The sequence below is a fragment of the Anolis carolinensis genome, chromosome 1 (genome assembly GCF_035594765.1).
Source record: "Anolis carolinensis isolate JA03-04 chromosome 1, rAnoCar3.1.pri, whole genome shotgun sequence".
Classification (NCBI taxonomy): Eukaryota; Metazoa; Chordata; class Lepidosauria; order Squamata; family Dactyloidae; genus Anolis; species Anolis carolinensis.
The window spans coordinates 49,647,795-49,675,190 of NC_085841.1; the positions used below are offsets into that span (position 1 = coordinate 49,647,795).

General features: G+C 42.7%; 1 protein-coding gene and 1 long non-coding RNA gene across 5 annotated transcripts in view; one reads left to right on the plus strand and one right to left on the minus strand.

Annotated features, from left to right (window-relative positions):
- Window positions 1-13,811, minus strand: part of vegfa (vascular endothelial growth factor A) — a 31,234-nt gene extending 17,423 nt beyond the window's left edge. Inside the window, exons 1-2 of one of the 4 annotated variants that reach the window (XM_062973959.1) lie at window positions 12,627-13,811; window positions 3,590-3,641 (exon numbers count right to left, since the gene is read on the minus strand). In XM_062973959.1, coding sequence (XP_062830029.1) covers window positions 3,590-3,641; window positions 12,627-12,692 — 118 coding nt within the window. In that variant the 5' untranslated portion in view covers window positions 12,693-13,811. The remainder of the gene's footprint in view (window positions 1-3,589; window positions 3,642-12,626) is intronic. The other 3 variants (XM_062973963.1, XM_062973953.1, XM_062973956.1) reach the window with 3 other exon arrangements.
- Window positions 11,946-16,417, plus strand: LOC134297120 (uncharacterized). Its single transcript, XR_010003877.1, has 2 exons — window positions 11,946-12,295; window positions 14,952-16,417. It is a non-coding gene; the product is annotated as an uncharacterized LOC134297120 (long non-coding RNA).
- The last annotated feature ends 10,979 nt before the right edge of the window (window positions 16,418-27,396 follow it).

Here is a 27,396-nt window from a genome sequence, read left to right on the forward strand (position 1 = left end):
ACTCACAATTCTTGCCATTAAAAGGAAGTGGCATTATTAGGTGGAGAATTCTGAGAGGCATAATCGAAAGAAACAAACATTTTCAAGAGCAGGAACAGACTGGATGATCTTCAGAGTTCCATATTTGCCCACTGGATCTTGCATGTCATTCACAACATCTTTATTCTCTTGCCTTCAAATGCAAGGAATGAGACAGAATGACCTCTTCAAATATCTTGAGTACTGAGATCTAAAATCATGATAACTAGGAAAAGGAAACCAAGTGGACTTCATGCTTCAGTGTTTCAGGCCTCTCTCAATAATATATGGGCCAAAAAGTAAATGCCTTGGGTGTATGTTCAATGTAGTTCAGTATAGTTAGCAGAGATTAATTATCTGACTAGCATTAGAATACAATGCATTTGCTAACGTCATACCTTTCACATTCTCACAAGATTACTTCCATGCTGGTAGCAAAAGTGATTATTCCTTTATCATGTTTTTAAAACAAAGTTCTTAGATTACCCTTTTAAGTACATAGTATAAGAGCTGATCCTACCATTCTGCAGAACTAGTGACAAACATGGGACTAAAGCATTGTCAAAGCTAATGGAACAGCAAAAAAGATGAACTAGAATTCAAATTCTCCGTTGTCATTCATGTATCGGTAGCACAACATGATGGTCAACCAGCACACGGGATGGAAAGTATTTCTCTGTTCGACATATATACTTATTTTGGTGGGAGAGGTTATCTCCTTGGGCTAGTTCAGACAACACACTGTAGGTCTGATTACCCCTTTATGAGGAATTGTTGCATTTATGCCCATCATGTTGAGAGAATCCAAATAAACACAAACTAATAGTTGTATGTGTGTACTGATGAAAACAACACAACTGACCCCTCTGACCACATGATTCTGACTTACATAATTGCATGGAGGCCATATTCAAAAGGGATGTCCCCTTGCAGCAATAGAAATGAAAATAGTACAACAGTTCAATGCATAGAACTGGTTATGCTCTTCAAAGAACCATCCAAACTTGCTAAACTTTTAAAAAATATAGAATGACAAATGTGCCATAGTTTCATCAGGAAAAGGAATCAGGAGACAATATAAAATAAGTGTATTGTTACAAACTTGCTCTCCTATAATCCTCTAGTCTACCAAGCCAAAAAACTATTACAAATTGAAACTGACTGTGGCAAGATTAAAGGCTGCCCCCTGCTGCCCTACATGAAGAACAGCGGCCAGGGCCACTCCCTGTGTGTCCCAAACCAAGCGACATCCAACACTCCCAAGAGTGATTTTTCACATTACAAAGGTGGAAAACATGTAGCAACCTGGAGGTCACTAGACTGGACAGCAACTGTGCTCCCTAAAAGTCCAAAGTTTGTCAGGGCTAATCTTGAGTTGGAATAAATGAAGCAGACATTGTGAAACTGAAGACTTGATAGAAGAAAAGAGAAATTCTCACCCCCATCCCCGGCAAGTAATTCTGTCATGTGCCAAAAGAAACTCTACTCCATTACTTTACTAACAGAGTCCTACAGTAGTTCTTCCTTCTTGCCCATAAGAGTCCTTCCTCCTGTTATCTTTCATCTTTTTGCTTTATTCTCCATCCTCTTGAAGAATATAAGATTGTCTGGGTAAGAAATGAGAGTCTCATTTACAAATTCTCTAGATGGCTCATTACAAAATAAATAACTAAACCTGGGACCCCTTATAATATCTGAATCAGATCTGTTTCCCCAATATTTGTTCAATCAATGATCAAATGCATTCAAATGGACCACCGCAACACACTGAAATCAGGATAGCAAACATCCTGGCCCCTAACACATAATTGTTACAAAAATTGTAACATCCAAAACAGAGTTCAGAAAATTTACATTTTGGATTACAGTTCCCAGCACCCCCCAGTGAACATTCTGGCTTCAGGATTCTGGGTTATAGTTTTAAAACTATCAGACTTTGTTCAGCATACACCAAATATTCCAATTACTAATAATCCCAACTAGATTGAGCTGTACTCTCAAATCCCCTTTTGTAAGACACATTTCCCTCTTACATACAGAGAATACAATCCTAAGCATGCTTACTCAGAAGTATCCTCACTATGTTCAGTGGGGTTTTGTTGTTGTTGCATGCTTTCAAGTCATTTCTGACATATGGCGGTTCTAAGGTGAACCTATCACAGCGTTTTCTTGGCAAGATTTGTTCAGAAGAGGTTTGCTATTGCCTTCTTGTGAGGCTGAGATGACTTGCCCAAGATCACCCAGTGGGACTTGACCCCTGATCTCTAGAGTCACAGTCAAACAATCAAGTCACTACACCGCTCCGAGTTAAATGGTCACAGGATAACAGCCTTTAAAAACAACAGAGGCCACTAACTCCTGATAATTCTATTGCTTTAAGGTGATTTCCTAGAAAACTATCACCTCTTACTTCCTTATTCAGATTTACTAATACCATTGAGCTCTGGAAAATTCAAACACTGACTGATAGTTGCATACTTTGGGCTTTTGTATCCCAGCAAAACAACCTGGGTCAAAGGTCTACCAACAGGAAAGAGGAGGGGTAGCCAGGCAATAAAAGATACCAAACCTTCCTTTGAAGATCACAACAAATTCCCAACGTTTGTTTACTGAAGTTTCATGGAACAAGTGGACATTTTTCAACTAACTCAAAAATACAAGCCGGAAACATCTTGGACACTCAAAATAATATTCACAAGTTATACTGTCTGGAGATTGGCATCATTCTATCATGCCTCCAATCCATAATCAGATTTTGTTTAACTGTGAGTGTTGCTTAATGAGAAAAAAATACAATGAGAAATACAATGAATCAAAGAATTAGTTACTTTTGGCCATTAACAACATCAATAGTATTTCCCATTGCTTCCATTTACTTTTGTTGCATTCACATCTTGTTCTTACCTCCCATGAAATCAATGTACACAATTTTCCTCCTCTCTATTTTATCCTCATGGACTGAATCAAACTGAGCTCCCTGGCTCAGTTCTTAAATTTATCATGGAAACAAAAAAACAGAATCCTGTTGAAAATAATAAGGTCCAATGGATGTTACCATAGACTCATCCAAGAGGTATTCTCTCCGAGGATTTGCTAAGTCCTCCAGCATGACTCCAGTGAAAGCATATCATTCATTGCATTGCCTGGGGGACCTAGAACATTCCTAGAGAAGATACCTCCAGGATGAGTAAATGATAATATCCACTAGACTGTGGGTAGATGAAAATGTGGATTCTGATCCCGCAGGTACAGGAGTCATATTGTATATCAAATGGGACCTTGAATTGACCTTACTGGTCTCCCATCACCATTGTACATGTTGGGGATGACAGAAGCTAGAGTACAATAACATATGGAGTGCCACCACTTCCTCTCCTCTGATAGGTATCATCCTAAATAATTCCTACCTGCTTTCCAGAAGGTGGCAGTGTAAATGAGAGCCATCCTCAACAGCTCAGACCACATCCCAATCCTCCTCCTCCTCCTCCATAACCCACCACCCACCTTTCACTTCCCACAATTTAGAGTTACTATTCCTATCGAACATTTGCAAGGAAGACAGGACACTTACCTTCACTGTGTTGCTTCTCCCCATTCCCTTGGGCAGGAGCAGCCTGTGATAGCTGCAATGAAAACAGAAGATGTGTGAAATCACAACTCAGTATCTTATCCTCTAGATTACCCCTTCCAAATGTCCCTGCCCATAGTGGAGTACTCCTCGGTCCCTCTCACTCCGGGTTTTATCTCTGTGTTCACGCGGCCTGCCCTTGCTTTATTGTTTTTTGATTTCTTGATGTTCTGTTTATTATTATTTATTGTATTTTAAATGGTGCTATGATATGTTGTTTTTATATTTTATTATGTTGTATTGCTCTGGGCATGGCCCCATGTTAGCCGCCCCGAGTCCCCATTGGGGAGATGGTGGCGGGGTATAAATAAAGTTTTATTATTTTATTATTATTATTATTATCCTCAGCAGCACAGGAGGTCTTCTACCTTTCATAGAGGTTGCCACTTTTGTGTAAAACCCCCATGACAGTGGAAAAACCATTGGAAAAAAAAAGAATTACCTGATAGGATGCCTCTCTATGAATCCCTAGGTTCTCCAGGGTGACTATAGTTAGCTTCCACTAGAGGACCTAGAGATTCCTGGAGATAACAAATTAATCAAACCATGCATAATCAAATCTGCAAAAGTTAAACTTGTGATTGTGGAAGGCTGACTTTACTACAGGAAAAGAACTGAATAGATTTCTGCAAGACTAGAATGAGGCAAAAATTGTGATGTCATCATTTGGACCATTACTGTATTATGGTAGTTAGCGGGTTTGTTTTATAAGTGTTTTATGCTGTACGTTGTATTCCACAATCTATTTCTCATTGTTGGTAAATGTAATGTCTAGAAACAAAGAGGCCCGGATTCTGAATAGAAACAAATGGAGAGTGCATTATATGGAACTGTGTGGACATATCTGGATTTGTGATGTGCATTTATCTGGTTTCCACAATGAAGTACATGCTCCTCAGTTCCAGCAGAACAGTGGAATGAAAAAACAAAAATGTCCAGCCTAAAATAATGCATGCTTAAGAGAAAGTAACACCAGAACCATCAGTCTGCCCATGAGTTACATGTGTCCTCTAAGGGCAAGAAAAGAGATGTCTGAATAGAAATGTTGCTTTCTGTGGACTACAGCTCAAAATATGTGCTAGTCTTCACTGTAGTCCAAAAATCAACACTGAGAAGTTCTGGGGAAAGGGTAGTCAGAAGACTCTTAGCAATAGCCCTTATTCTCCTAAGTAGGCAAGAGGACTGAAATTTGCTGCTCAAACACATTTTGGATTATTAAAATAAAAATAAAAAGCAGGCCTGAACTGGGGAGGTGAGATGGCAAAGGAGAAAACAACTTTGGTGACCTTCTAGTGCTGACATGACAAATACGCCATGAGATTTGCACACGTTCCTGTTCCAAGGAAAGTTTGTCAGATTTTTTTTTAAGGACGCGGCCTGTTACAAGCGCTCCAGCAGTGCAGAGGGCAGGCACACAATTAAAACTTATCACAATACGGTGTTTCAGTGTCCATGGTAAATCTTTTCACATGATATAGCATGACATGGGATAAATGAGGAACAGACAAGTCCAGAGCTCCAGTTAGGCTGAAGGCTATCGAACCCAACATTTTGTTCCCACAGCGGTAGCCACATGCTTCTGAGAAACTGAGGCGTCAAACATGAGCAGTAACAATATTACCACAAATATATACCCCAGCAACTCATGTCTAGAAGCATACTGTTTCTGCTCCTGTAGTTAATGTGCATGTGCCTTCAAATCACCTCTCAACTTATGTCAACCCCGTGTATTTCCTAGGGTTTTCTTGTGCATGAAATACTCAGAGGTAGTTTTTACTAGTCCACACAGCAACTATTTGCTATAGTGTACATAAACTTTGCGAATAGTTCACATACATGTAGCAATCCTTTTTTAAACTGTGGCCCCAACTACACTGCCATATAATGTAGCTTCAGAATGCAGTTTAACTGCATTGAACTGGATTATATAAGTCTATACTGCCGTATAATGCATTTCAATGCAATTAAACTGTATTCTGGAACTCATTATATGGCAGTTCAGATGGGGCCTGAATGCTTTTATGATTATGTACTTTAACAATGTTGTTCCCTGCCTTGAGCGGTGAAGAGAGGCAGGTAATAAATATATTATATTATTATTATTATTATTATTATTATTATTATTATTATTATTATTACACATAGAAAGATAGAGACTTTTAAAATACCTGATCTCTCCCTCTATCTTTCTTTGATATTAGACAAACCAAAAATGGTAGGGATATGTAATTTAACATCACTATGATAATTCACCTTTCCTCTTAATCATTCCTTTGCAAGTCAGAGAATCAAAAAGTTTGATAGGACTCATGGGACTAAACAATGTTATTTATCCATTGTTATCAGAGCACTATACAGGTATTATGATTTAGAATCAGATGGAAGTGATTTCATATTTAAGAAAACCCTAACATTGTTTTGATTTGCCAGCCAAATAAATGTTCTCTTTGCTAAACTGCAGCTTATGAGGAAGCAATAGACAATTTGATTGTTTGAGTTTTAGTTGCCAAATGCATATATGACACTGAATGAATGGGAATTTAGTAAGAAGCAAAGGGAGACAATAGCTGGAGAGCACCTAGGGCCATCCATATTTTTGGCACATGCCAGTCTGTCCACAGTGTTGACAATGGTGGACAAACAGTTGAATGTATCTTGAGATACGAGGATAATGGGGATAGATGAATATACCACATCTGCCATTTTTCTTTGGCATGGTTCTGGCTTGCATCTTTGATATATTGCTACTGATACGCCTCCTAGTCTCTCAACTCCCACCCTAAATTTCTCTCCACAGGGAATTTGAATGATATCTCTGAGTTAGCAGTCAAGATCAATAGCACAGTTGCAATGAAGAGAAAAAAGTATCACACTATTTAGAGCTAACAGTTGGCATACGTGAAGGATAAGTCAAACCTACCAGATTGTGTATCACCAGATTGTGACCAGAATCAAAGTTTGAAAAGTTACTTTTTTTGGAATACAACCCCAACCATCTCCCAGCCAGTATGATCTGCTGCAGCCCAAAAAAGTTAAAACTTTTCAGAACTCAGAGTAGGAGACAAAGCAAACAGTACAATAAAAACTTAGGCCTCAACGCTGAGCAATTGAGCTACTCAAATCCTATTTGGGACAAATGAAATCAATGTAGCAGCCTTCCCAATAGACAGAATCACCTGTTCCTAAATGGAGAGCAAACCCAAGCTGGCTGGCTTTCTCGGTAAGAAAATTTGGCAGCTGGCAGGCCACAATGTTACTTTTTGATGCCAAGAACAGTTTCCTTTTTTTCCCTTTCTTAGCATGAAGGTCACGGCAACAGCTCACAAACAAGATGGGGGAGAAGTTACACCTGACCTCGGAAACCACCAAGGCCAAGGGACTGAAGGCAGCTGCAAATATGTACAAGAGAAAAGCTGTTGTTGTGTCTGAAGTTCAGACACAGAGCTCTCCAGTGAGACGGCAAGCTGTCTCAGCCAGGCAGGTGTCCACCCACCTCACCAGCCTCGCGTAATGCACGTAGCCTTTATGAGCAAGCCTCGAATGGCAGGTTGTCCTGAGACTCTTCCAGTTTATGATGAACACCACACCTGTAGCAAACATGATCCCAAGCAGCAATCCCACAGGAGCAACATCCACCACAAATACATTTCTGACACATCCAGGGCCATGAATGTGGAAGCAGCAAAATCCCTGTAAAAATTCCAAAGTCCTTTTGGGGGAGTTCAGAATCAGCTACAAGCTTCTAGTTACTTTTTATCTAACAGATACTGCTAATGTACTTTTGAAAACCTTTTGACCCTATTGCCAGCCTCCAAAATAGCTTCCCCCACCTTAACTCCAAATTGTTCAAAACAGAAAGAAAGAAAGCAAATATTCAAAGAACCTTTCAGCTGCACTCAAGCTTAATGACAACGTGCTGTCTTAGAAAAATCTGAAAAATCACTAGAAACCATTCCAGGGTGTAAAGTGGGATTTGCTGTGGTATTTATATATTAATTCGAAGTATGTGTCAAGGCTAGGCTGAAGCTTGCTAATTAGCAGGGTTCAGAGGGATTATATCCAGGTATTCTCCTAAAAAGAACCAATGCATCTGTTGCTTACACAATGACAAGCTATGCACTGGCCATCACGTACAATATTTTCATGGTATGGCTCATGCAATTTGTCTTTCGATCTAGGAGCTATTTATACAGCAGTGTCACCTTGAGTCCATACCAGAAACATGTAGGTACTTCTCTTGACTTCACTACTGAATTATGTTTTCTGTTTCTCACACTCCACTGCTAATCTAAGCAACTGTGCTTCAGTGGAAAGCAATCTGTCCCCATACAATTGGGGGAGGGGGGTCTTCCAGCATAAGAAGGGCAAATAAAAAGGGCAAAGCAAACAGAGAGACGAAAAGACCTGTTTCCAAGGGACAAAAAAGGCCCAGTGCCCTTCTGAAGGTCACACTGCTTCTTCTCATTTGTTGGCTTGGGGATTTATTCACTGTTTCTATATTATGAAATATTTCCATCTCATTTCAGATTTTCCTGTGACATGGATTGTGCCTCAGAAAAATGACAGAACAAACTGGGTCAAAGAATTATAGGAAGAACACTTTCTTTAGGTCCTGGGTTTGCTGCAGATTGGGAGTGGGGGCAAAGATTTTGTTCTTGAATTCAGCTTTACAATAAAGTGCTTGATTCCACTTTGAAGCAAGGGAGGGAAACAGTTAATCCAATAAATTGCCACACACACACACACACACACACACACACACACCCTACTCTTTTCGAAGCATAACCCCCTCCCCCTAATCTCTGCAGTCTCATTAAAAGAGCTTTGTAACTGTTTAGGACTGGAACAAACAATCCAGCCACTTTGGGAGGGCCCCTGGGACAAGAGTTAAACTCCTTTTCCAACTCAGGTGCTAAAAAAGTCTACTCAGAGGTTTGGACTTAAGAGCAGGGCTTCACTGCATTTTTTTTCTCATTGTGCCTTCAAAAAAGGGGAGTGAGGGTGAGAGGGATCAGCAGCTAGAGGGACCTCAGCCATGGCACAAATCAAGGGAAAAAGAAATACTTAAAACTATTTAGAAAGTGACAGGGATGTTTGAGGGAGCCCTGTAACTAGAAACAGTTTTATTGTTGCTTGTTTCCGTTGCAGTGCTGCAAGGGGTGGCCCACCATGCTCTACAAACTTAGCATAAGAAGCAGGGAGGTTAAGCACAGTCCCCAGTGTGGCCCAAGCGAGAGGCCAGTGGCTGTAGGATCATTAGCAGTCTAGTCACAAGCTCTTGCTCCCTCCCAGACCCTTCTGCAGTGTTTGATCTTTGCCGGGTCCCAGTGGAAATACATCTTGGGAGGGAGATCTGTTGGTTACCAGTAAAAATCAAACACATGCACAGACCTGTCCAAGATCATGGACCCAAAATCCAAATCCTGCTCTTTGAGCCACAATGGGGTGGAGGTGGGGATGGAAGACAAAAAACAGGAACTTGGAAGGGCCCAAACTTGTAACTTGACAAGTTTGGACCAGATCATTGTTTCCGTCTTCCCACTGCAACCAGACTTGCTTGACTCCAAAGAAAGCCAACTAAGAAGTGGCAAATCACTAGGGCAGGCCAACAGAGGTGCCAGTAAAAAAAAAATCAGTCCCTGACAGCCCTGTTGTAACAGACACCGATGACCTACGGGGAAGAAACCAACACTTTTGGTTCCTCTATCAAGTCTGAAGTGATTTCTCACTACTCCAGCCTAACACTAGTACACTGCTGTGATTATTTGCCTTCAACTTCACCAAAAGAACCTGATCACAGGACTGGACCTTTACTTAAAAAATTCACGGTGTATTACTGAGCTAAACTCTTCAGCTTATCTCCCAAGTGCTGTTTTGCACTGAATGTGTGCAGCAGCTACATATAAACATATTTATTAGAAACCATATACAACAAAAGACAACTCTTCCTCAGGACAGAACCCTAATCAATGCCACAGCTTCAGTTTGGACCAGCATTCCCAGTACTCCATCACACATGGTACATCATACCATGCCACACAGTCCACAATATTTTATAATCTAGTCCCAGAGAGCTATTACTTGATAAGTATCTCCCCTCACTTCCTCCGAAGAAAAGGTCTTTCCCTAAAAACCTCTAGTTTTTCCTTTTTATCTATTCCCAACATCAGAGGAACAGTTTTGTGCTTAAAAAAAAAGCAGACAGAAACAGCACCTAACGTTTCAAGTATGCAGTTTGGAGGCCACTTTGAAAGCAAGCGCAGCTGGGATCTCGCCCTGACCAAGTGACAAGCCTCCCCAAAGGAATCAAGAGCCACGCTTCCCCTTCAGGCGCAGCCTAGAGAGATCCTGTCACCAGCAGCCTAACAGGGTAACATGGAAACATGTGACATCCTGCTAGACTACCTTTGAAATGGCTCCTAATTGAGATCTTGCCTTTAGTTGGGTGCCAAATAAAACAATGCAGGTAACAGGTTCATTTACACAGTTCAACCTCCCCCAAAGAGGGACTAGCTGGGGAGCATAGGTAGTCCAACACATCTGGAAGGCTGGCACAGATAATTGTTTCTCACATTTGCTTGGAATGAGTGTTTATCTACACCAGGCATAGGCAAACTTTGTCTCTCCAGGTGTTTTGGACTTCAACTCCCACCATTCCTGGCCACAGGCCCCTTCCTTTTCCCCTCAGCCGCTTAAGCGGCTGAGGGGAAAAGGAAAGAACCTGAGGCCAGGAATGGTGAGAGTTGAAGTCCAAAACACCTGGAGGGACAAAGTTTGCCCATGCCTGATCTATATTGATACCCACTCCTTTACACACACACACACTCTAAAAGCATTCTCAGGACAAAACCAAGAAGGGCAAAGACCTTGAATTGTGAATCATTTAACCTACCTACCAGAAAATTGGAACTGGGCACTGAGACTTAAATCTAGGCTCTTTTGTTCAAGTCATTTGAAATACTAACGATCGAAAACAATCAGGACAACAACAAAAAACCTGGATTACTAGGTTGCTATGAGTTTTCCGGGCTGTCTAGCCATGTTCCAAAAGCATTCTCTCCTGAAGTTTCACCCACATCTATGGCAGGCATCCTCAGAGGTTGTGAGGTTTGTTGGAAACTAGGCAAGTGGGGTTTATATATCTGTGGAATGTTCAGGGTGAGAGAAAGAATTCTTGTCTGTTTGAGGCAGGTGTGAATGTTGCAACTTGACACCTTGATTAGCACTAAATAGCCTTTCAGTGTCAAGGTCTGGCTGCTTCCTGTCTGGGGGAATCCTTTGTTGGAAGGTGTTAATTGCCCCTGATTGATTCATGTCTGGGATTCCTCTGTTTATTTATGTATTGTCCCAATTTTAGAGTTTTTAAATACTAGGAGCCAGATTTTGTTCATTTTCATGGTTTCCTCCATTCTGTTGAAACTATCCACATGCTTATGGATTTCAGTAGCTTCTCTGTGTGGTCTAATATGCGAGACTACACAGGGCTAGCTAACACCTCCCAACAAAGGATTCCCTCAAGCAGAAAGCAGCCAGACCTTGAAGCTGAAGGCTATTCAATGCTAATCAAGGCCAACTGCAACATTCACACCTGCCTCAAACAGACAAGAGTTCTTTCTCCTACCCTGAACATTCCACAGATATATAAACCCCACATGACTCGTTTCCAACAGACTTCATGACCATAGATCAGGCGAAACGTCAGGAGAGAATGCTTCTTGAACATGGCCATACAGCCCGGAAAACTCACAGCAACCCAGTGATGCCGGCCATGAAAGCCTTCAACAATAAACCTGGATTATATCTATGGGAAGATCACCTCCCATTCCCACAATATGTCCCGCTCATAAAGAGCCAGGGAACAGAAAGAAGGAGCTGAGCGATGGAGTGGGAACTCCTCTATTTATGGGAACTCAGCAGAGTCATTTCTTGGGGGGGGGGGGGGACACATCAATCTCGAAGCCACTCAAGCCCCTTCCACACAGCTAAATAAAATCCCACATTATCCGCTTTGAATTGGAATATATGGCAGTGTGGACTCAGAATAACCCTGTTCAAAGCAGATATTGTGGGATTTTCTGCCTGGTTATTCTGGGATATAGAGCTGTGTGGAAGGGCCATTTTTTGCGGTCTTTGATCTCTATTTGCTTTTGCAAAACAGGCAGGGATTTTGAACTCTGGTCGGTAAACCTGCCGGGAAGGAAAGCAAACAGGGCCCCCAAAACACACTCCCCTTTTTTGCAATGTCAGGACAAGAGGAAAGAGAGGGCGGGAGGCAGGGAGCGAGGAAGGGAGAGGAAAGGAGAGCAGAGCGTGCGCGCTGCTGCTGATGCAAGAAGCCAGCCAGCTTAACCCAGCCGGCGGCCGACCTGTCCGGAGGCAGAGAGAGGGAGAGAAGGACAGAAGGCGCCCTAACGAAGGCACCCACCCCGCGCCCAGGCTGAGGAGGAGGGGGGCAAGGCTCCCTCCGTTTCCCCGCTCTTCTCTGGGCCCTTCCACACAGCCCTGTATCCCAGAATATCAAGGCAGAAAACCCCACAATATCTGCTTTGAAGTGGGCTCTCTGAGGGCCCTTCCACACAGGGCAGAAAATCCCACATTATCTGCTCTGAACTGGAATATATGGCAGTGTGGACTCAGATACCCAAACAGGTATTGTGGGATTTTCTGCCTTGATATTCTGGGTTATATGGCTGTGTGGAAGGGGCCTCAGTCCACACTCAGATAATGTGGATTTTTTGCCTTGATGTTCTAGGATATAGGGCTGTGTGGAAGAGCCCTCAGATAACCCAGTTCAAAGCAGGCATTATGGGATTTTCTGCCTTGATGTTCTGGGTTATATGGCTGTGTGGAAAGGGCCTCAGTCCACACTCAGATAATGTGGAGTTTTCTGCTTTGGTGTTCTGGGATCGAGGGCTGTGTGGAAGGGCCCTCTGCTTCTTCCTCCCTCCCTCCCTCCCTCCCTTCCCTTCCCCCTTTTTACCTCAGCGTTGTTGAGATAGAGCAGCGCCGCCAAGCCCCACTGGATCCAAGTGAGCAGAAAGTTCATGGTTCTTGGAGCGTGGCTGGCAGCACAGTCCTGGCGGCTCGTCCCCGCGGTCTTCTTCTCCTTCCTCCTTCCTTCCTTCGGCTGAGGAGAGCAGAATGGAGGCTCTGGTTTCACCCGTCCATAAGCCCGGCGGCTCCCCAGGCGCCGAGGACGCGGCTCTCGGCCTCGCTTCGTGCCTCCCTCCACGCCTCCTTCGCCCTCCAAGCCACTCCTGGGTCTCCGGGGTTTGAAACAACCTGCCTTCCTTTTCCTTCCCGCTCCAAAAGCCGGAGAGAGCGAGGAAAATGGCAAAGATCTCTCTGCGGGTGGGTTAAAAACGAGGGAAAAGTTTGCCCCCAAAGTTTCGGCGCATTTTCGTTCCCCTCTTCGGCAAGGTCTGGGGTCCCGTCGCCTCTTTCTCTCTAAGTCTCTACGAAGTTAGGTCTGACTGACTCCTCTCTCCACCTGAATAAGGAAAAGCTCTCTCTCTGTGTGTGTACGAAGTTAGGGCTGACTCCCTTCTCCACCTGAAGAAGGAGACGCTCTTTCCTGAAGCTCCCTCAGCAACAGCAGCTCTGAGGCGCGAAGGGAAGAAAAGACTTTGTGTCTCTATGTGTGCGTCCCTTTCCCACTTGGAAAGAAATCCAAACGGCGAGGCGAGGCGCCCTCTCCGCAGCCGAGGGGATCAATCAAGGTTTGGACGAACAGCCGATCCCAGGGAAGAGGCGTGAGTCCTTTCCTTCGTCCCGGTTGGCCTTGTCTTTTTTTTTTTCCCCAGAAAGAAAGGAGAGGACACTCTTCTCTGCGTGTCTGGCTCTTTCTCTTCTCTCGACACTGAAAGAAGGAAGGAGGGAAAGGAGAGGGCACTCTTCTCTGCGCGCCTGGCTTGCTCTTCCTCTTCTCTCGCCACTCACTGAGTGTCTGTCAGGAGGCGCCAGACCCACAGAACTGGCCCGGCTCCGGAGCGCGCTCTCTCTCTCTCTCTCCTGCCTCTCTCTCTCCCGGAGTCCCTCCCTTTCTCTCTCTTTCTCTCTCAGCGAGGGCTTTCGGGGCGCCGGAGCAGCTTTTCAGGCAGCCCAAGTCCCTCCTTCCCGGCTCCGTCACTCCTCCCCTCTGCTCTCTCTCTCCCCGTTGACTGCTCGCTGCCTCACATTAAAACTCTCCTCTCAAGCCCCTCTCGTTGCAGGCCGCCCTCCTCCCTCCCTCTCTCCCCGCCCTCCTTCCCCGCCTCCACCGCTCTCTCTCTTGAGAGGAAGCCCGTGGCAATGTCAGAAGAAGAAGCAGAGAAAGGGGGGAAAGGACAAGGAGGACTGGCTCTACCATTAGGCAAAGTCGGCGCCTGGCTTGAAATGTGGGCTTGAGACTCGCAGGCATGGGCAAACCTCGGCCTTCCGGGTGTTTTGGACTTCAACTCCCACCATTCCTGGCCTCAGGCCCCTTCCTTTTCCCCCTCAGTCGCTTAAGCGGTTGAGGGGGAAAAGGAAAGGGCCTGAGGCCAGGAATGGTGGGAGTTGAAGTCCAAAACACCTGGAGGGCCGAGGTTTGCCCATGCCTGGGTTATGAGGTCTGTTGGAAACTAGGCAAGTGGGGTTGATATATCTGTGGAAAGTCCAAGGTAAGGAAAGGACCTTCCACAGATATATAAACCACCCTTGCTCTGGTTTTCCAATATGCGTCACAACCTCTGAGGGTGCCTGCCATAGATGTGGGCGAAACATGGCCAGACAGCCCGGAAAACGCACAACAACCCAGTGATTCCAGCCATGAAAGCCTTCGACAACAGAAAGAACTCTTGTCTGCCTGAGGCAGGTGTCAATGTTTCAGTTGAACAGCTTGATTAGCATTGAATAGCCTGGCAGCTTCAAAGCCTAGCTCTTTCCTGCCTGGGGGAATCCTTTGTTGGGAGATGTTAACTGGCCCCAGGGACGTCGGCAGAGAGGGGATTAAAAGTTCAAAAAAAAAAAACTGAAATGTGTCAGGTTAAAAAAACTGGATCACTCATATATTAGTTAACCAGTTAAAATTCATGAATAAACCAGGATTTTTTAACCTGACATTTCGGGGAGGTTGAGCCCTTAACACCCCACCCACCCCCCCACCCCCGCTACAGCCCTGACAGGCCCTGATTTTGTCCTGTTCGTTCTTCTGATGTCTGAGGTGGAGTATTCATTGGCGTGTAGAGCCCAATTTAGGTGGCTCAGTTCACCTTGGAGGAGCTGGGCTTCGCATATTTTGCACAGTTTTCCAGGGCTTTAATTGTGCTTTTTTATCATCACCCAGGTCAAAAAAGAAGCAGATCGTGCAAAAGGAATCTGCAAACCCCACCTCCTCCAAGGGGAACTGAACTACCTAAACTGGGCTCCACAGGCCAGTGGATAGTCCACCTCAGACATCACAAGAGCTGCAAGGCCAAGAACAAGTCAGGAGAGTAAAGACAAAGATCCACCAAGAGAAAAGGTATTCTTACCATACATCAAGGGAACCACAGACCGCATAGACAAGCTAATGAAGAAACACAACCTACAAACTATCTACAGACCCACTAAGGAAATCCAACAAATGCTATGTTCAGTGAAGGACAAGAGGGATCCTCTCACCTCGTTTACCGTATACCATGCAGCTGTGGACAAGTCTATATAGGAACTACCAAATGCTGCATTGCCCAAACACAAATCAAGGAACATGAAAAGCACTGCAGGCTAATTCAACCAGAGAAGTCAGCCATAACAAAGCACTTAATAAACCAACCTGGACACAGCATATTATTTAAGAACACAGAAATGCTGGACCACTCTAACAACTACCATGCCAGACTTCACAGAGAAGCCACTGAAATCCTCAAGCATTTTAACAGAAAGGAGGAAACCATGAAAATGAACAAAATCTGGCTACCAGTTTTTTTTTTAAAAAAAACTCTAAAATCAGGACAGTAAATGAAGAATAACACTCAGAAGACAGGACAATTCCAGACAAGAAACAATTAGGGCCAGTTAACACCTCTAACAAAGGATTCCCCCAGGCAGGAAGTGGCCAAGCTTTGAAGCTGCAAGGCTATATGATCGCTAATCAAGGCGATCAGTTGCAACATTCACACTTACCTCAATCAGACAAGAGTTCTTTCTCCCACCCTGGACCTTCCACAGATATATAAACCCCACTTGCCTAGTTTCCAACAAACCTCACAACCTCTGAGGATACCTGCCATAGATGTGGGTGAAAGGTCAGGAAAGAATGCTTCTGGAACATGGTCATTACAGCCCAGAAAACTCACAGCAACCCAGTGATTCTGGCTATGAAAGCCTTCAACAACACATATTTTCAGTTAGTCATAGCGCCCATTGCTATTTAAAGCAGGATGAGGCATCAGGCAAAGGTCCATGGAAATTAATGGGAACTGTGCATAATCCTCATCCTTTGCTATGGAATAAGAGAATTTCTCACCAAATGCACCCATTGTCACTACTACTGTTGTTACTGGATTGCTAGAATCGTAGGATTTTTGGAGGGGGTGAGTCTTCGACACCTCCAGTATCTCAAGTTGTGGGTGTAGAATTATTGCCACCTGACACATTGTAGATTTCATGAAGCTTGACATCCCTATCACTGCGACAGCTCAACACTATAGAATCCCTAGGAGTGAGAGGATTATTTGACTGGGAAGGTTAAAGACCTTGTAAAACTACAGCTCTCATGATTCTATAGCACTGAGCCACAACAATTAAAGATGTGTCAATCTATGTAAATGAGACAGCGTATTTTGCACCCCAATTTTTTTCTAGCCAAAAAGGGCGGGTTGAGTAGCTACCCCTGGAAGGTTCCAGATGGAACAATTTACTTTCACTTTTTGCTTTTTAACTAGGTTTCAATGCCTCCTTATACTGTGTTGAAGTTTCAGTAAAACACCCATTTTGAAGAGCTAGAAAATGGGTTTGTTTTTGTTTTTTGGTAGTCTATGCAGCCCCCAGAGGGGCCCATGCTATCAGAACTCATGCCAGACATGCAGACAGCTCCCTGCATCTGATGGTCATTTCCCAAAGATCCAAAATTGAAGGGTTGGAGGGTGAGTTCTTTCCCTAAAGGGGGTCAAGAGGAAGCTGTCTGTGGTTTTTTCTTTTGGTTTTTTTTGGGGGGGGGGCAAAAGATCCCCTGAAGACTGGGAAATATGCTTTTTTGAATACCTGGAGGACTTCAGCCCACATCCCAGACAGTATTAAGCAAAAGGGGTCATAAGGCATCCCCTTCTATTTTCTAAAAGATGGGAGCTTTCCTTCTCCGGCTGGCTTTTGCCAGGGGATAAAAGGGAGGTTGTGACCCTGAATGCATATATGCAAATGTGCTTTGCCCTCCAGGGACACAGTCTCATTCTCAAGGGAACATTCCACTTTCTGGGAGATGGCATATTGATCTAAGTTCATATGTTGACATAGACCTAAGGTGACCCAGATGGTCCTTCTTCATCCCCAAGGCCATGCAAAGCCATTATATGTACATTTTTTCCTAGTTTTGGGAAACAACTTGTTTCATTCACTCTTTCTCTTTGTACCAAACCATGGTTTAAACCCAAATCTTTTTGTTTTGTACAAAACTTAGGCACCACACATTATAGCTTCAGCCCATGAAAAAGGCTGAAGGAAAGAAAATGCATTTGGGGTGAGGGGAAGCGGGTTGCCATGGGAGGTAGCGATATTATCATTAGAAAGCAGTTGGACTAGGCTGTTAAACACTAAAAGAGAGAAGCAGAGCTGGGACTATGGCACTCCCTGGTGGTAGAAATCTGTTGAGACTTACGGAAATGTACTTTATGGTGAGAAGCATGTTAAAGATAGTATGGGCAACTGAGTTAGACATGTACAATTCAAAAACTAAATATTTTTCTCTGTTGTTACAGAAAAAAATGTTACAGCTTTTCTACAGAAGCCTGCATATCCTTATAGTAAGACACATTAAACTGACATGTGGATTGCCAATCTAGCATTTCATTTCTAGGGTGGCCACATAAAAAAGGCCAGGGCCCTTACACCTATAATAGTTTTGTGAGCATGGCAAGCTGCAGCTTCTGAACCTTTTTCAATGCAGCTATTAAAAGTGCAGGAGCCCCGTCCTCTTTGCCATCCAATTCTCTTGATTAGATATATGTGTTGTAACTGGGGAGTTGCAAAAGTAGTATATGGATTAAGAAATGTATGTGCATTGCGATCATCATATGTGCAAATTAATAGCTTTAGGTTCATTATACATGATCAGGAAGGTTAAATAGAACTATTCCTATACCTTTTACTGAGACTTGACAGCAATGACCAGCAAACCCATTCACAATTGAAAAAGCAAATTATTTTCTAAGCTCCTATCCAGTTTGAGCCCAAAAACTGGAACAGAATATTTTCCAGCCCTTCTTCCATCCTACCTCAGTATTTATATTCCACCCTTCTCACCCCGAAGGGGACTCAGGGCGGATCACAATGTATATATACATGGCAAACATTCAATGCCATATGAACATAGAGAACAGAGACAAAGACAGAGATGCAGAGGCAATTTAACATTCTCCAGCTTCTAGCTTTCTGAGGGGATGCTCGATTCCAGTCACAGTGGAGCAGCTGCTTCATCATCCACTGTGACATCTTGATGGATACTTCCTCATTCCAAATAGCAGCTGGACTATTTTTATGATGTTGTAAATTAGTTAAATTAGCCTCCCCGCAAAGCAGTACCTAAATTTCTACTTGATAGATGCAACTATCTTTTGGTTGCTTAGGTCAACAACTCCGACACGGGCTGGCCTCGAACTCATGACCTCTTGGTCATAGTGATTTATTGCATCTGGCTACTTAACCAGCTGTGCCACAGCCCGGCCCCTTCATTTGCCCAAATGTGTGGTTGTCAAGTAGAGTGGTCTCATTTTCAAAAGTGCAGTAAGGTAGGCAGCTATATTTTTAAAAATGATCAGGATTCCTATTATATTTATAAGATGTAAATGTGAGGAATTTAGCAGATGTGGGGCCCTTCCAGACAGGCCCTATATCCCAGGATCTGATCCCAGGTTTTCTGTTTATTCCAGATTATCTGGCACTGAGGACATATAATCCACTTTAAAGGAAAAAACCTGGTATCAGATCATGAGATATAGGGCCTGTCTGGAAGGGCCTATAGTTTGTCATGCAAGTGACCTCTAATGAAATTGCCTCTACTGCACATCTATTCATTATACAGATGTCTTGGCTTCTTTCCCTTATGATCACCATACCTTTCAACTAATTGCTCTAGTGTTATTAGTGGTGGCACAGAGCAAGGGTGAGAATCTTGCAACTCTTCAGATGTTGTGAGATTGCCACTCCCATTAGCGCTAGTCAACAGAGCAAGACTGAGAGGTGCTGGAAGTTGTAATATAAATACTTCTGAAGGCCCACGATTCCCATCCTTCTGTAACATATGGCAGTCCCCACCATGCCACCACTATTGCAATTGGTAGCTTCCTGCAGTGGCAAGGCTGAAGTTGCTTTCCTAACACAGCTAATACATTGTCAAATGTTAGCAGTCTTAGGGAAAACATGTTGTTTTCCTTGCTCAAAGCCATAGCAGACCTATTTCAAGTCGAACATCAAGGAAGTGAGTAGGCAACAAAAAAGACTTGATCTCTTACTTATCGCAGATTAAAAATCTGAACTAGAGGATTTAGGGAGAAAAATTTGCTGACCTTTTATATGAGGCAAACATTACAAATAGCCGTATTGTCTGCACTAGATATGATGTTATTTGTGCAAACACAATGTGTAGTGTACACTTCTGTATCCATGCCATTGGATTAGAACCTTTTGCTGTGAAGACTCTGGATCAATTGCTGTGCATAAATTAATGCACAGGTGTTTTCCAAGCAACAAAACCAACAAAAGTCCCATGGTGACTGGGAAGTGGCCATGGGGGCAGGACTGTGAAATCTGGAAGCCCCTAGCTATGGCTGATATGGGTTCAGTCGTTCTAATTCAAGATCCAAGGCATTTGAGCAGTTCATTGGCTGTATCCATGACTGAGCAACCCTATTTAGGAACCACTCTGCTCACCCCATACAGAGAGAGCACTAGAAAAGGTGCCCTAAATATAGTCCCTCATTGTGAAAGACCATGAGGATCCAGAATAGGTCTTCATGGTCACTTATGGACCCATAAGACAGTCATCTTTGAAAGACAGTCATACTCAGCCAATAATAATAGATGGCGATGATGCCATACTTCTGTGACAGCTGCTTGGAAGCCTGAGCAGTCAGAAACCCGCAGGAAAAAGTTACTTTAACCCTTTCCTTATCTACAAAACATCAAAAGCTGCTCCGCTTAGTACCAAAGGAGTATCCCTTGAAATTCTTCTTATCAGAGACTGGATACACACCAGGGTTGTATCCCAACTCCAGTCTGCAAAATTCTGCTGTGGCTTTGGCATACACTCATAATTCTAAACCTAATTTGATAGTGACAGCAACATATTTCCTTCACCCAAGGTCACATGGGCACAAAAAGGACATGGCTTACCATTGGTCACATTTGTTGCATTGGATGATCATTGGTCACATGATCATGGTGGCACTTTTTTTTACTACCATCCCCAACCACTGCATGCAAAAACCTGTCAGCCAATAGCCTATCTTGGCTTCCTTTCAATCTTACTAGCCACCTTGAACCCTCATTGGATGTCACCCATGTCTAATCCCCTTTCCCTCTCTCTATTGCCCAGGTAACTAAGTCAGTGTGAGAAATTTAAATGCTTTTGCCTAAACTGACTGGCTGTCTTACTCTCCATTTCTTTCTCACTGGTGAAGGAGTTTGCATTTAAAAAATTTTTTTAGCAGGAGTGGAAATCTTTCATCCATCCTCCTCCTTTACATGCAGTCTATTTGTCAAAGCCTGAAATTCCATTTCAACAACACATGTCCTATCTAGCTGCTACAGGCATCATGTTCCCCTCTTTCCACTCATCATCCTCCACCAAGGATCACCTTAAAAGAATAGATGCAGGACACCATGCAGGGCTTTGATGAAAGTGACTATATAATTCCTCCTATGGATTCCAATGGGGTTCATGGCCTTCATTATAACATACTACTTCACTGAGGACTAGTAACTTGAAAGCAAGCTTTTCCTTTCAGCCCGAGGTAATGTTATGTGATTTCAGTTCCACTGAAATAATAGGGAGCCCCGGTGGCGAAGTGTGTTAAAGCACTGAGCTGCTGAACTTGCAGACTGAAAGGTGTCAGGTTCAAATCCCAGGAGCGGAGTGAGAGCCTGCTGTTGCTCCAGCTACTGCCAACCTAGTAGTTCGAAAACATGCCAATGTGAGTAGATCAATAGATACCGCTCTGGCGGGAAGGTAATTGCGCTCCATGCAGTCATGCCAGCCACATGACCTTGGAGGTGTCTACGGACAACACCGGCTCTTCGGCTTAGAAATAGAGATGAGCACCAACCATGACTGGACTTAACGTCAGGGGAAACCTTTACCTTTACTTAAAATAATGGGTCTAGGGCCCAGAGTGTCTAACTTCCCAGAAATCCAAATGAGACAGAGACAGGTTAAAGGCAAAATCAGAAGTTTATTCACAATGGCCAAAGAGGATGTCAGCAGAGAAAGCACTCGGAACAACGAACATATTGCAATTGTGAACACATAGCATATTTATTACATTTTGACAGCTTTTCAAGAAACCCACGCAAGCTCCTGATTGGTTTAGATCCACATCCTGAATGGCTCAGGACTCCATCCAACATCATCACTGGTTGGTCTTTCAAAGTGGCAGGAACTTGCTAAACTGTAATTGGAGAATTTGAAGTGTCAGCCCATTTATTGATCCACCCAGGAAAGGGGTGCAATCAAGAAATATGGTGTGTCTGATGATAATGGGCTAGGATGGGCCCCCATAGCTTCAGTTGCAGTGTGGACAATGGTGTCCCAGACTAGCACCGATCGTATAAAGGAAAAGACAAAGGGAATCTAAAGGCACTGACACAAGTTCATTGTCCCCCTCTCATTCTTTCCAGTTTATTATATAAGGGTTATGATCATTTCCTCTGGGTGAGGGTGAGGTGAGCTACCGTTCTAGGAAATTTCCAGGGAATTTAATAGAAAGATTACTGTAGGGCAATCAGAAATAACCATGTGGCTAGCTATATTTATCAATGGAACCACATCACATAATTCATAATTTTGGGGTCTAATTTTTGATAACAGTAAGCCAATCTCATTGTCTTTTTTAGCCCAATAAGGTCACAGAATTGCAGACGTGTCCAGGTTGTTGCCAATCCCCATGAGCTCAGAGGGGGGATTTTGTTGGAGTACTTGAGTGGGCAACTGCCAGCAAATACCAGACACTTTTAGTTGTATTTGAGAAGAACTGGTAAAATCAACTCTGAGGATCCCTTACCCAAACACTGCTATGACATCATGGAGTTGCCATTACTCTACAGGGGATTTGGAGGCACATACACACATGTGTGTGCCCCATGCCTTCCCCCTCCCATCCAATGTGCTTACACTCCTTCTTCTGTAACAAACCCAATGCACACATTTTCCCTCACATATCCAATCCCCTTACAAGGGCTGATGGGAGCCATAGTCCAAAAACATGTGAAAGTCCACATGTTCCCCTCTCCTCTTCTTGTAAATTCTGGGCTCTTGCATTTAAACCTATTCCCAGGTTTTGAGATTTTGACTAGAAAAAAGAGCTGGCAATCAACAAGTTAAGGTGAGCCAAGATTTATACCCTGAGGTTATTTAACAAATTCTCACTAACCCACAAATCTTCAATGAATAAATCAAAAGCTGAATTATGGCCCAGATTTCTCAAATAAATTCCTCACAAGAAATTGTCCATGAAAGTGAAGGTAAAGGGGGAGAAAAACCAACTTGGACCTTTGTTTGGATCTATATGCAATGGGCAAGCGATGGTAGTGGCTGGGAGCTGTTCAAAGTAATCCATGGAAATACATTTCTGTCTCCTCTCCTTGGTGTGGATTTTTTTTCTCCTCTCTCTTCTTCCCACACCATCCCCCTCTTTTCACTTTCTTTTCTATACCCAATATTGTTCTCACTCTTTTTTAATCACTTCAAAAATCACTTTAAAATATATTTAAAAATACATTTCTGTCTCTATAAAGCTTTAGTACAGTCTGAAAACACCTCTTCTAAAATTACCATGATGGCTTTGCTTAGCTAGTTTTATATTTCACCTGGATCTGGTGGCCTGACACTTGCCACAACATCCTTTCCCCAGGAAAAGCAGTCAATGTTAAATTAGTTCATGTGTTTGCCAAATTATTTTTTAAATCCCACTTCGAATTAAAACTTTGATTTTGGAGGAAGCTATAAGATTTTCCAGGGATCTAGGCAAAAATAACTAAAATAATGACATCTCTTATCAAGCATGTGTATTTCTGTCGCTCCATTTCATCAACGTTTTTCTCTCATGGTATTAAGAGACAGTGGCCCCTTCTACATTACCATATAAAATCCAGATTATTTGCTTTGAACTGGAATATATGGCAGTGTAGACTCAAATAATCCAGTTCAAAGCAGATGTGGATTATTTGCTTTGGTGATCTGGATTATATGGCCAGTGAGTGTGGAAACTTGCTGAAAAGCAAGTTCCACTAATTTCAATGGAATTTAGGGTGCATCTACATTGCAAAATTAATGCAGTTTGACAACACTTTAACTTGTCAAGATGCTGTTTCAATGACTTTGTAGATTAGATAGACAGCATACAGTCAGACACAGAGAGAATTTCTTTAAATATTTAAAGCAACAGGGAATGTCAAAACCAGTCAGAAGGTAATGTACAGGAAGCTCACCAACAAATCCAAAAGCAGTCTAAGGTCAAAAACAGCTCATTCAAACTCCACGTAGCAGAATGCAGGTCCAAGGATCTAAGTCACTGGCTGAAGGCATCCACTGCAACTATTGCTTCCTACAATGTTCTGTTCTCAATGTCCTTCTTTTATGCTGCCTCTCTAACCACTCTATAGCTGGCCTTCCCTTTGTTGAACCAATCTCTTTGACTGGCACAACTAGATCAAGTCTACTCTCATCTGCAGCCAGACGGAGTGCTTCAAATCCTGCCCTCCCTCCTGGAGACCTTCACCCTACAATGCCTCAACTACCCAAACAGAGACCTGCTCCTGCTCAGCAGTATCATTCTCAGGGAGATCCAACAATTCCTCCTCTGCTTTGTCTACTGGGAGGAAAAACCCCTTTCCCTCCTCCTCCTCTCGGCCCATTGGCTTGACATAACTGTCCTAGCTCAATGCTATAGAATATTGGGATTTGAACCACCACTCTTTGACAGAGAAAGCTAAAGAGCTTGTGAAAATGCTATCACTATGAATTCATAGCTTTGAGTCAGGGCAGTTAAAGTGGTGGTGAGGCACTAGCACTCTTTGGCCCCTTCCACATAGCTGTAAATAATCCACATTGAACTGAATTATATGGCAATGTGGACTCAGATAAACCAGTTCAAAGCAGATATTGTGGATTATCTGCCTTGATATTCAGTATTGTATGGCTGTGTAGAAGGGACCTTTGGAAAAGAAGGCTCATACTACAACTCTTAGGCTTTTTTCTGACATCCACACCAAGTGAGCCTAGGGTAGTGGTAAGACCAGAAGGATCTTAAATCCTTCATGCTCCTATCAAGAGACACAGTCTTTAAGAATGTCTGGACCCAAGCCACATAGGACTTTGTAGGTCATGACCAGCACTTTGAATTGTGCCCGGAAACCAAAGGCAGTAATTTGTTCATTATTTAATTTCTTTTACTGCCTGAGATAGAAGGTGCTTCCCATGCCAAAACACTTTGTCTAGCTCTGAGCACTGTGTACTTTGACTTGGGTGAATGGCGGCAACATTTACTGAGTGGCCAAGGCAACAACATCCATGACTTCACCATAAAATAACCCAATCTAATGTGTCAGTTTCTGACAAGAAGCTCCTTAGTAATATAGTATAGCATATGTATTACATGCCAAAGTTTCCTGCTTAAACCTCTAGCATTTTAAAATGATCAGATAGCAGATGATGGGCCGTATCACATTACACAATTATAGCCGAATAATTCCACTTTAGCTGTCATGGCTGAATCCTATGAAATGCTGAGGTTTACAGTCCGATGAGTCACTCATGCTCTCTAGCTGGCAATTCTACATAAGATAGTGCCACAGATGTTAAAGCAGAATAATCGTGAAATGGGAAAGGGCTAAATGAAAAAGACCTCTGAGGCTGAATATACACTGCCCAATATCCCAGGATATGATCCAGATTATCTGCTTAGAACTGGATTATATGAGTCTACACTGCCAGATAATTTGGGATAAACAGATAATCTGGGGTCAGATCCTGGGATATAGGGCAGTGTAGATCCAGCCTAAGGCCGCTTCCAGACAGCAATTTATCATGGGAGAATCTAACTTAAAGTAACCCGTTTTCTACTGCATTGCTGTCCCCACAGGTGCCCAAAAGAAGTGAACTTTCCAGTGCGTTGTTCCCAATGGGAACAACCCAACCTGCCCTCTAAAACCTTTAAAATAAAAGAAAAACTTACCGGACTGCCATTAGGCCTCTCTGCATGCTTCCTGGCACATACCAATGTTGTGCTACAAAGCTGGGGGGGGGGGGGCAGGAGAAGTAATTCCCCCCCCCCCCCCCCCGAGCTACATTGATATGTTCTGGGAAGCATGCAGAAAGGCCTAGTGGCATCCCAGTAAGTTTTTCTTTTTGGAATTAAGTACGTTATATTGCTTTTGCCTAATCTTAAGGAAATGTGAATAGGATTTCAATGTCAGGTAGTCTCACTTGCTATTGGGTTGTATGCTTTATTAATTGCTGAAAGGCACTTAGATTTCAGATGGAGTACAAACATTGAATTGTACAATTTAAAGGCTAAGGAAAGCTCCATATCTCTAAACGTATAGGCAAAGAACAGGGAATATGTATTCCTCCAAATGCTTTTGGGTTGTAACTTATCACGTCTCACTATTGGCCATCAACACTGCAGTCCATCAACACTGACAGCCACATGTTCACTATCTTTGGATGAAAGTAATGCTTAGTCAGAGAAGATCTAGTGATGTCAAATTATATGAGTAATTTTGCCCTGTGGTCTGAGGAGCTGGAGGCACTGTATAGAACTAATAACTTGTTGATCTTATTTTTTTTAAAAAAAAAATCTAATAGACATTTTATTTTTGTAAAAAAAACAACAACACACAATTATATTCCATTGTTTTCTTTGAACTGTGATCTCCAAAGAGCAACCTGAACACTTTTAAGGGAACTCTTGGCACAAGTGCATTCGTTGAAGTGTTATTTAAGAAACAGAAGGCCTTAGAGAAACCAAACAATAACCTTGTCTTTTCTTAGAAATTCTTTTAAGTTTCAAAATTTGGATCGTCTCACTCAAGCAAGAAGTTATATAAACAAATAAATATATAGCAGGGTAATTTGAAGTGTTTTAGTGCCAAAGTATTCTCTTAACTCACAAATCACTTTGATTTCACATGAAATTCTTTGGCGGAAAATCCAAAGTCTAGTACCAGAAAAAGCGGTGAATTGATTAGGCTTCTGAGCATATCTACAGAAAGAGCCAAAGAGCAATTGCTGGCTAGGAAAAACTGTCCAATTGGCAAGTCCCAATCCAGAGGTGCTTCAGGTCATTCACACCAAACTGCCAAAGGAAAACAAGAGATGTGGTTACACAATCACCCAGTGCTAACAGATTCATTTAGGAGCACTGAAACTGTGGCAGAAAGACATATTCACGTTTTTTTTCAGTGCAATGTCTACAAACAGTTATATGGCTTTACCAATACTCCCTCTACTGTGATAGAAGCAGAAATACACCCAATCACCCAATTGTTATATATCCCCTTGATAGGGGATCCATCCTCTTGATAGTATTATTTAATTGCTGTAAATTACAATCCCGCAAACATTTAAGAGCAAGCCCCAGCAAATGCACTGGAATTTAACTTCTCAGTAAATTCCATAAGATTGGGCTACACAAATTCATTTCTGATATTACACACATCTTCTTACTTGTGATAGAAAATCACTTTTCAGTTTAGCAAGTACTGCCAAGTCAATGCCGTTTGTGTGCAAACTGAAAATAAAAAATAATTAAATTAATTGTCCAGTTATACAGACAGCAATTAAGTAAATGTGGGAGAGAGAAGACCTAAAAGAATTTGTAAAATGGAGCTGCTATATCAGAGACTTGGGATACATCTACACTGTTGAATTAATGCAGTTTGGCACATACTTTAATTTCTATGGCTCAGTTCTATGGAATCATGGGAGTTGTCATTTGGTGTAACATCAGCATTATTTGACAGAAAAGGTTAAAAACCTTTCAAGACTACAACTCCCATAAGTCCATAGCATTGAGGCATGGCAGTTCAAGTGGTGTCAAACGGCATTAATTCTACAATGTAGATGCACCCTGTGTTAACTGTGGTATGTCTGTATTGCAAAACAGAATGAAATTTAAAAAAACATTATATCGCAGAGAGTATGGGACAGAGTCAATATATGAAGGCCACTTTCTAGAAATGACTTGGATAGGAGGAATAATTTCATTTAAACTCAAATACTCTCCCAGAATTTCTGGCTGGCATTTTGCAAGGTATTTGGATGGAATCAGATGATTCAGTCCTCAAATGAAGGAGACATGATTTGGAATGATCCTCCAAAT